This window comes from Myotis davidii, unplaced genomic scaffold (genome assembly GCF_000327345.1).
Source record: "Myotis davidii unplaced genomic scaffold, ASM32734v1 scaffold1618, whole genome shotgun sequence".
NCBI classification, from domain to species: domain Eukaryota; kingdom Metazoa; phylum Chordata; class Mammalia; order Chiroptera; family Vespertilionidae; genus Myotis; species Myotis davidii.
Genome location: NW_006289227.1, coordinates 153,172 through 163,789, shown reverse-complemented (window position 1 = coordinate 163,789; position 10,618 = coordinate 153,172). Strand labels below are relative to the sequence as shown.

General features: G+C 46.8%; 1 protein-coding gene across 1 annotated transcript in view; it reads right to left on the bottom strand.

The window, feature by feature from the left end:
• RYR1 (ryanodine receptor 1) overlaps window positions 1-10,618 on the bottom strand; it is a 129,268-nt gene that overhangs the window by 35,618 nt on the left and 83,032 nt on the right. The window contains exons 82-89 of the mRNA XM_006761445.2: window positions 10,499-10,572; window positions 9,841-9,858; window positions 8,688-8,768; window positions 4,948-5,036; window positions 4,725-4,853; window positions 4,542-4,646; window positions 2,244-2,325; window positions 692-879 (exon numbers count right to left, since the gene is read on the bottom strand). Coding sequence (XP_006761508.1) covers window positions 692-879; window positions 2,244-2,325; window positions 4,542-4,646; window positions 4,725-4,853; window positions 4,948-5,036; window positions 8,688-8,768; window positions 9,841-9,858; window positions 10,499-10,572 — 766 coding nt within the window. The remainder of the gene's footprint in view (window positions 1-691; window positions 880-2,243; window positions 2,326-4,541; window positions 4,647-4,724; window positions 4,854-4,947; window positions 5,037-8,687; window positions 8,769-9,840; window positions 9,859-10,498; window positions 10,573-10,618) is intronic.

The window sequence follows — 10,618 nt, the reverse complement described above, 5'->3', positions numbered from 1 at the left end:
GTAGGGGTGACCAGGCCGGCAGGGGAGAGCAGTTAGGGGGATCAGATCAGCAGGGGAGAGCAATTAGAGGCAGTCAGGCCAGCAAGTGAGAGCAGTTAGGGGGATCAGGGCAGCAAGGGAGAGCAGTTAGGGTGATCAGGCAGACAGGTAGAGAGGTTAGGGTGATCAAGCAGGCAGGCAGGTGAGCAGTTAGGAGCCAGTGATCCCAGATTGTAAGAGGGATGTCTGACTGCCAGTTTAGGCCCTGCGGGATCAGGCCTAAACCAGCAGTCAGACATCCCCTGAGGGATCCCAGATTAGAAAGTGTGCAGGCCGGGCTGAGGGACACCCCCCCTCCCGTGCATGAATTTTGTGCACTGGACCTCTAGTAAGACTATGAGCTCCATGAAGGCAGCACTGGGTCTGTCTCCATGCTGTCTCCATGGTACAGAGGAGAAACTCAGTAGATGTTTATCAACTAAATAGATGATCTTTATAATAATAATATTATAACTATTAATAATGATAATAAAATAATGGTTCTCATTTGTGTTACCATATTTCACCTTGAAAACAATCCCAAGGGTGGTTGTATCTCATTTCACAAATAAGGAAACTGAGGCTTGCAGAGAAGTCTCTTGCCCAAGGCAGGCAGCCAGGAAGGATATGACTGGCACTTGGCACCCCCACGCAGCCACTTTCCAGCACTCACCTTCTGGAAGTCCTTCTTGGAAATGAGGCCACGAGGATCAGTGACATAGTCCTGGAAGGCTTCTGAGCCCACGATGTCCTTGAGTTTCAGGAACATGTCAAAGAACTTGAGGATCATCTCCACGTTGGATGAGGATTCCACCAGCATGTCCACCATCTGCCGGGCAATCATGCCGTTCACCACGTTCCCTGTAGACAGCCCCAGGTCAGTGCGGCCCAGCAGAGCCTCCTTTCTGGAGTCCCATGGCTTGCTTCCCTCTCCAGCTCAAGAGCTCCCTGTAGCTCCCCAGGACCCACTGTGCTGGGGGAAGCTTCCCTGGCCAGCACCCAAGCCTCCCCTTCAAGGGCATGGGTCACTTCCTGATCTCAATCAGCATCATGTGCCATCAGTAATGCAAGGGAACCCTCATATATTCCAGATTCAACAATTGTTTACATTTTACCATATTTGCTTTTTTGCTTTATACTCTTCCCCCTCTCTTTTCCCCCTGAACCATTTGAGAGTAAGTTGCAGGCACGAGGCCTTTCCCCACTAAACATTTCAGTGGATATGTCCTAAAAGACATATATAATCATAGCACAGTGACCAAAAGCAGAAGATTTAACTGACAGAATGCAGCTTTTAATTCAGTCCAGCTAGTTTTTGCCATGTGAGACTGTGAACCCAGGGTCACCAGATCTTTCAATTTTTCAAGAAAAGCTGGAAATCTGATGTTTAAAGGAAACCTGATTTTTAAAGTTACTGCTTAGTTACCAAAAAACCTGAAACTCTGTAAGAGGATTAATCATTACAACATTGTAGTGAAATATTTTTTAAAACTTGAATATCTATCAATAGGAGTGTGGTTAAACGAATCACTGTAACCCACACAGTGCAGTGCTGTGCAGCCACATAAATGAACGAGGACACTCTATGACCTCTATAGAAAACAGTCTGTCTACTAGTTAAATTGTTTTATTAATCAATAATAAATTATAGGTGTTTGTTTATTTTTTATTTTATTATCATTATTTTTAATCCTCACGGGAGGATATGCTTAGAGAGAGGGAGAGAGAGAAACATTGATATATAGAGAAATATCCATTGGTTGCCTTCTGTACGCGCCCAAATGGGGACCAAACCTGCAACCCCGATATGTGCCCTGACTGAGAATCGTGCACAGGATGGTAAACAACTGTGTCACTCTGGCTGGGCAATTATGGTTGTTTTTAAGTCTACTCAGTTGTAGGATGCTTGTTAGGCTGCAAAACGTAACTGATACATTTAGAAACTAAATAAATATTAGGTACATACATTTTTGAAAAGTGTCCAGGCCACCTACTTTATTAGGATTTTTCTGGAGATTCAATAAACTAATGTATGTTCAGTCAGGACCTGGCACAGGATAAGTTCTCAACAAATGTCTGCTGAGCTTGTTAATGTGACTCCTTAATCAACCCACTGATACTGACAATATCCGATGAGGTTGAAGGTTAGGGTCTCCTGGGTCTCAGAAGGCCATGTGCAGGCTGGTCTGGGTTTTGTAGCTGCCTTCCCTGCCCCAAGTGTGTACCTTCCAGCAGTGACAGCAGCATCACCACCATGTCCTTCTGCAGGTCCAGCAGCTCCTTCAGCAGCTCGATTTGGCTCGAGTCCTAGAGACCCCACACCACAACCATATGAGGACGGGTCTCTGAAGAGACACCTCCCCCATCTCTAGCTGCTTCTGCGCCTCCTCACCACCCAGCGGGGCCTAAGACATCTTTTTCCTCCCCTCTTACCTCCGAGGGGACCCGAGTCCAGACATGTTCCTCGGAAGCAGGGGAAAGGGCAGAGAGACAAAAGTGTGGGGATGGGATTGACATTTGGGGGGAAACAGGCCCAACAGGTGATATGTAGGGGCAAGGGCTGGCAGACAAGGACTGGGAGGAGTATGGGGCTTGGAGAGCAGACACTTGGGGTTGAGATAGACAGAGACAGGCAGGGGCAAGTACTGGGTCAGAGACACAAAGAAGGGATGGGAGTATCTGAAGGGATGGGAGCTCAGCACTGCCTCTGGCTATGATGGGTGCAAGGCACATGGTTAGTGAATGAATGTGTGATGGAAAAAGTGGGGCTCTGGGTTCAGGAAGAAAGCTGGAAGATACAGCCATCTGCTTTCTGGTAAGCTTTTTGGGAAATGTAAGGATGTACTGCCTCCCCTGTTACAGTGCCTTATGTCAAGCCCAGAAAAGCTTCCAACATGGTCCAAGTTCTGCCTCATGGTCCATATTTGTATAGGTCGAGCTACATAAAACTGCCAGTATTCGACCATTTTGACCCAAAAAGTGGTAATTTCATATGGCTCTACCTAATAAAATGGAGGATGGGACATAAGGCTCCTTCTACCCCAGTGTTAGTCCTAAAGTTGCCTATTCCACAGTTCCAAAGCTCTGTATTCTGACTCTGAGATTCTAACAATTCCAGGATCTCGAGATCCTGAGATGGGTGGGTACCTGTGGTGTGTGCCTGCCCAGAATCCAGGCCTTATTTCTCTTAATTCCACTCTCAGAGCATATGAGGCTAACTCCATCTTCTTGGTTCTAGGGTTGAGTATATGACCAGGTCTGACCAATCAGAGCCTTCTTTCTCCTGACCCTGCTGATTCGTTCAGGGTGAGCATGTGACCCAATAACCCAATCAGAGAAAATTGCAGGTCTTTTCCAGGGCTCGCATGAAAAGGGGGCTCTCTTCTCTCTGGAGCTGTTAGTAGGATGCTCAGAAGCCTAGGGCACCATTTTTCCCAACCCCTGGGGAGAGCCTGCTTGAGAATGAAGCCAGACAAGAGAGACATTTCTGCTGACATCACTTTAGGCCTTGGAACTGTGATGGGAACTGATAAATTATTTTTCCCCTGTAAGCCATCACTTTGCATTGGGTGTCTGGCCTTTGCAACCTGACCCTATGAATTAATTCTGCAGGGTCTAAAACTCTGCACTATGATACCAACAGTCTCTACAATTTTAAGATTACACCAACGTTTGACTTCAACTGCACCGGCACTGAGCAATTGCATTTCAAAATTTAACTCCTTTCAGAAAGTCGAATGACACCAGACAGAGTTTATGCCAGCACCTGTGGCACCTTTGAGTAGATTAGAAAAAGGCTTCCCTTCCTCAAGACTCTTCCTGCTGGGAAATTATAATATACAGAATACTTTACTGCCATCTGCTGGAAAACTATTGTAACATACATGATGTATGTCATGTCTAGAATATGGGTGGTGCCCCTTCAGAAGTTGAGCCCAGGTGTAGTGTTTGCTTATGGCTGCTATGAATCTGTTTACCAGACAGAAGCAGAGCAAATGCATATGGTGTTCAGGAGACACTGACAAGGCCGCAAAGTGGAGGGAGAGGTGGGAAAGGGGAGCACGAAGATTCTGGAGATGGGAGATGGACATTACATCCAGGATGCCCAGGATGGGCGCCGCAGGCCGACTAAAGAAGCAAAACACTCCTCCAGCCCCAGGCCCTCATCTAGAAGCCTGCGGGTACCCTATTCCTGGGGCTGTTTTAAATGATGACCTCATCAGAGAGAAAAGAACACCAACCAATCATAGAGGAGCTCCGGCCAGAGGGGGCGGGACCAAACGTCAGACCAATGGAAGTATGGATAGGAAACCAACCGATTGGTGGTGGCAAAGGCAGAGGCGGGGTCAGGCAGAGAGCTAATCCAGGAGGAAGATGGATTTAGCCTCTGGGAGGGAACCAGCCTGGAACATGCCGGGAGCACTGGGGTGAGAAAGGGAGCGGGGGCGGGGAGGGGGGGTGGACTTGGAAACGGGCCAGTTGGGGCGCCCTGAAGCAGTTGGAGGAAAAACTGAGGGGCGAACCTGAGCTAGCTTCATCATCATGTGGGCAAACACGTGCAGGAATCCCACCACGGCGTCCCAGAGGCGGCTGTGCGCCAGGCTCTGCTGGTTCCCGGTGCAGGGGCCCTGCAGGCAGAGGACGGCGTGAGGCCCGGCGCGGCGCGGGTGCCGACTCCCCGGCCCTGTCCCAGCCGGCGGCCCTACCTGGATGTACTCAGTGAGACTGTTGAACACCTGCTTAGCCACCGACATGGCCTTGGAAAAGTTCCTCTTGCCCTGCTCCTCAATGACATCCTTGCCAGAGTAGTACCAGTAGAAATCGCTGATGGACTCCTGGGGGGGCGACAGAGGGTGAGCGGATGCTGGGCCGACGATGGCCCCCCCAGTCCCCCACCCAGGTCACGCCTGGTTACCCTCACATCCTCACCTGCAGCCGCAGGAGGTAGTCCACCGTGCAGATGATGATGTTAATAGTGGTCGTGTTCCCTGTCTGCGTCCGTAGGTAGTTTTGGAAATCTAAGAAAATTAAAAGTCATTCATTCCTTGAGAATCTACCATGTGCTCAGGGAAGTGGTCAGTGAGTCATTAATTAATGCATAAGTGTTTAAATAGAGTGCCTATTGTTAGTTGAGGCATATAATCACTAATAACTTTATCAAGCACCTACTGTGTGGCAGAGGAAGATGGAGGATAACCTATTCATTTATGTAACAAATACTTGTTGAGGGCCTACAACACGCAAGATGTGCTAGAGGGTCGTTTATTCATTGATTACTTTCCAAAATACGGTTCTGGAGCACCTACAGTGTAGCAGGATAAGTGGAGATTTAGTCCTCCATTTGTTTCCAAAATGGTTTTTAAATGTCTCAATGTGCTGGGAGAGATGGAACATTGGTTATTATGTATTTATTTATCCAACAAATATTTATTGAGCACCTACAAAAGCCAGAGGAAATAGCATCTGTAATTTCTTTGTTCATTAACTCACTGTATACTTATTGAGCACCTATATATATAAAAGGCTAAGTGATCAACCGTACATATGTCCGACCGACCGGCCGGCTGGCTGGCCAGTACTTATGATGCGCACTGGTAATTTAAAAATAAACATTGACTTGTGCATGCACGATACATATAAAGCTCTCACTGGTGCCAATCACACAAGTGTGTTTCGATCTGTCATTGTCGATGTTGAATTTGGTTGATACTTCTATTATAGAGAAAGGGCGAATAACGATATTAAAATATTTCTTCTAATTAATTTCCTTTTAATGTGCACAAATCCGTGCACCGGACCACTAGTATACTATCTGCTAGTGGGAGATGAAGATTGACCACTTATTCTTTGATACTACAAATTTACAGGCCTTTATTATGTGCCAGGCACTGTTCTAGGCCCTAGGGATATAGCAGTAAAAGAAAACAAAGGCCCTGCCCTTTTGAAGTTTAGATTCTCATGTAGTAATTTTCAGTATTTTCTAACTGCAATCTATGGTAGGAAATCCATTTTCCATTGAGACCCAGAACATGTGTTTAATCTGAAATTATACCCACATATACCCGAAACAGAAGTTTCACATACTCTTACTATGTGCTGTGTATTCTGATACTTTGTCTCGATAACTATAAGGAATTCTGATTTCAACCCACTAAATCTGTCGTTTTCAACCTCTCAACCTTGGCTGCACATTAGAGTCACCCGAAGGCATTTTTAAAAAAATCCAAATGCTCAGGCCCCACCCTAGACCAAGTAACTGAGAATGTGAGGGGAGGGGGTGAAACTGGGCTCTAGTATTTTTTAAGGCTCCCCAGGCATACCAATGTGCAATTAGGATGAGAACCTCTATGATAAACTGACTCACAACCTCTGGTGAGTTGGTTCCCACTATTTAAAAACCTTGTTCTAGGGCAGAAACTATGTTGATAGTAATTATTAAAGCTGAGTGATGGGTACTTGGGGGTTAACCAGACCATTCTCTACTTCAGTGTGTGGTAGTAATAATAATAATATTAATAATAATACACTGTTCATTGGTGGCAGGAGTGGTGGTGGGGAATACTGGGCAGAATGATCATGGTTGTGATGGGGAAACCCAGAGGGACAATAGGAGCCCAGAGGAGATGCCTGGCCCAGCCTGGGTAATCAAAGAAGGCTGGAGGAGGGGACCTCTGAGCTGAGCCCTGAAGATAAGTAGGAGTTGGTTGTATGAATTCCCAGCTGTGTGACCTCAGACAAGTTACTGAACCTCTCTGTGTGGTACAGACTTGCCCGTTTCCCATCAGTAACATGGTGGTCACATTTATTAGTCTACCTGAGCTACTGAATAGTTTTAATACTTGAGCATACATAAAGGAGTTGGATAGCACTGGTACATAAATGCTCGATGAACGTTAAGCTGTTCTTAAAAGGCCTTAAAGAAAGTGCTGAGGCTAAGAGCTGCCCTTGGGAGCAGTGATTCTCAACGTGTGACCCTGGGCCAGTAGCATCAGCACCTCCTGGGACCCTGATAGATATTCACATTCCTGGGCTCCACCCCAGAACTAATAACTCAGAAGAAACCTGTATTTAACAAGGCCTCCAGCTGATTCTCAGGCATGCTTAAGTTTGAGAACCACCAACTTGCCAAATGACCAAACATGGGGTTCAGTGAAGTCCTTTCAATGTTGATAGCAATGTCATGTTGCACAGGATGGCTTTAACAGCCCTTGAAAGGTATTTTCCCCCGCAAAGTCTTACTTCCCCCCTGACTTTCCTATAAATCACTTCACAATCACTGTATCAGGTGAAATGTCCATTTTGCCTGGTTTCACATTATAAAGTATACTAAAATATTCAAGATTTTATAAGCAGGTTTCTCATCAACCCTGTTTGCTAACTCCTTTGTGTTCATTTACATCGGACCAAATGCATAAATGGTTAGATATACAGCACTCCACACTCATAAAGAACTCTGAGAACGCTGTCATAGACATGAGCAAATAAGAGACAAACCTTTTATCTTCTTTGAATTGTACTGAATACTCAAGACATGCAACACATCTGAGATTTCAAATACTTATTTGATTGGGCTGGTTTATGAATCCAAGAATTTAGGCGGAGGACTGGATCACAAATTTACTGAGAGAGAGAAATCCCACCCATAAGAATGTTTTCACTTCCAAAAAGTGATAGACCCAGGGAATAAAATTCATTTTTAACACCAAAGACTGATTCCACTTTAGTTGAATTTAAAGAAAGGAAATCCTAGTTGTGTGGCAGAAGAGTATTTAATAAATGTTGACGAATAGTTGTAGCCCTGAGAGCTTTAGAGAATGTAAAGCAATAGATCATGCTTTATCCTTTGTTGAAAAGAGTGAAGATTAGGGATATTTACAAATCAGTTACCTTAGAGAGCACCAGCCAAGTAGGGTGCAGGTTCTATGGAAGTTAGACTTATAATTACTCCCATTCTTGTCATGAAGGCTAATTTCTGGGCAGTCTGTGGTTTCATAATCACCTGTTAAGCATTACAACCACAACCTTGAGACTAAAATGACTTTGGGTGGAATGTTTGTTGAACAGCGTTTGGGCTGTCCCTTTAATGTTATAAGCTATGTGTGCCACAAGGGGTTTTATTTTCTCCCTGACTATGTGTTTAACTTGCTGGTCACCTTTGAACCAGGACAAGTGTGAAAACTCTCGCTTAAGTTAGGAAAGAATCTGTAGTTATTCCTCTGGCAAAGCATTTTTATAAGAAAAATTGATAAGCAATTGTAATAGATTCATTGAAAAATGCCATGTGATTCTTTCCTTTTTACAGATCCCAAGTATGGAAATCCATAACATTTACTCAACTTTGAAATGACTGTGGAAAAATGGCAAGTAGCTAATTGCTCATTTGGGCAAATTGATTTTTGGCCAAATTGGTTTCTGGTAGATTGCTTTGGGGACTTGGACTGGCCAGGAAGTGAATTTCTGCCTAGATTGCAGAAATTCAAGAGAGATTTAGGTAGGTGGGTGGATTGAGTGTGACCCTGGCTGAAAGTAAATGATGGACAATGGGATCAAGGATAGGTAGTGAGGCCATCACTGATAAGGGAGGAGGGAACTGGAGATTAACTCAGGCAACTCTTCCAGACTGTCCCCAAACTCACTTCCTCTCCACTCCACCCACCCCTCCTTCTCACCGTTATTATGCCCCTCACAGAGCAATTGCAGGAATCGGAATAGGTCTTGGGTGAATTCATCATCTGCCATGACCTTCTCTCCTGGGTGGAGAAAGGGGCAGGGCCCAGAAGGGGTGAGGTGCGCCAGAACATGGTACACCTGCACACGGCCCATGCACACTGCACACACATGCGCAAAGCATAGGGGGGTGGGGTGGGGAGGAGCAGCCATCACTTCAAAGACACTGTGAGGGCCATGGACACCCATGACACCAGGAGTCCTGATTTCAGAATCTGACAGCTGATGTAGACCTGATGGGCCCTGAGTCATGAAGCTGGGGCCTTGAGTGTCTTTCTACAACATCAGTGTCTCTCTGATGTCATCACTATGTGACATCCGGGGGTGTCTGCTTGATCCAGTAAAGGTTCAAGCAACTGGCACCACCCTCAGCACTCCTCCAGGGCCAAAGGGTTAATGGATTATGGGGGTTGGGATCACTTTCACACAAAGGCTCGGAGCAGAAAGGGATAGGACTGAAACAGGCTCAGATGCCTTGAAAGCAGCCAATCCAGGAGAAGCAGGGTGTGTGTGTGTGTGTGTGTGTGTGTGTGTGTGTGTGTGTACGTGGGCCAATCAGAACAGGCATCTGAAATAAGCCCATCAAGAAGGGCTGTCTGTAGGGGAGGAAAAAGAGGGGAGGCCAGGGCCAATCAGAGCAGGCACAGAGGTTGCACACACACCAATCAAAATGGAAGCTAGGAGCAACCAATCTGGTTGGTGGATGGGAACTGCAGGCCCCACCAATGTGGGGTGGGGTCATGGTGCAGAGAGCAGGGTGGGTGGGAATGGGGATCACCCCACCCTGGGGCTGTGAATCTGGGTCAGGAAGCCTGAGAACATCCATCTGAAAAGGAACATTTGCCATCTTCTCTAGCTTCTACTTTACAGATGGGGAAACTGAGGCCAATGGAAAGTAGGTGAGCGGCTAATGTGGGACTTGAATCTTGGTCTCTGAACCCTGTTCTCAATACTTTCCCCAGGTACAGTGACCCAAGAAAGAATTCTCCCTCCCTGGATGTCCCAGATCCTCAGCCCCCAGGTGAAGGGGGTGATGGGGGTAAGAAGGGAGGGTGGCAGAGTAGCACAGCAAGGGGAATAGGCTGGGGAAATTACCGTTCTGGCGGTTGATGACTGGGGCAGCCAACAGGATGGGAGGAGGAAGCAGGAAAAAAGAGGGAAAAAAGAGACAGAAGGAGATAGAGACAGAAAAACACACAGTGACACAAGGTCAGGGACAAAGACACAGACATGGAAAAAGAAACAACCCACACAGAAAGAGCGATAAGGATACAGAAGGAAGCCAGGAAGAGAGTAGGAATGACGGTAAAGGCATTGGGACAGAAAGGAGAGGAAGAGAAAGAGAGATGGACAGGTAGAGGTGGAAAGGCAGGAGGCAAGGATCAGGGCAGAAAGGTTAAACACGTCACAACACAGCAAAGAGGAGACTTGATTAACCCGGATTAGGGACATTAATGAGAGAACAGCAACCAGGGCGGGAGACTTGGGGCTTGTGGAAGGCAGGTCCATGTGGTGATGGGTGAGAGAACACAGGACACAAGGGCACCCAAGGGTGGAGATCATGGGGAGGGAGACCCTGGGGGGATTGGGGGGCAGGACTGGGCACCACTGCATGGGCAGGGGAAGGAAGACCTGGGGGTGCTCTTGGAGAGGGAGTGTCTTGGAGGAAGGGAGCCCTGGGCAGTGTTGGGTGAGGGGGCAGATCCTGAAGGAAAAAAATTCCATGGAGAGGGAGCCCAAGAGAGGGCCTCACCAGTTCCGTCCTCGTTCACCATGCCCAGCCCTTCTGCCTTGTTCTGTCTCTCGAACGCATTGAGATCCAGGACGCTGAGGCGAAGAAAGGAAAGATGGGAAGATGTGCTTCGGTCCTCTT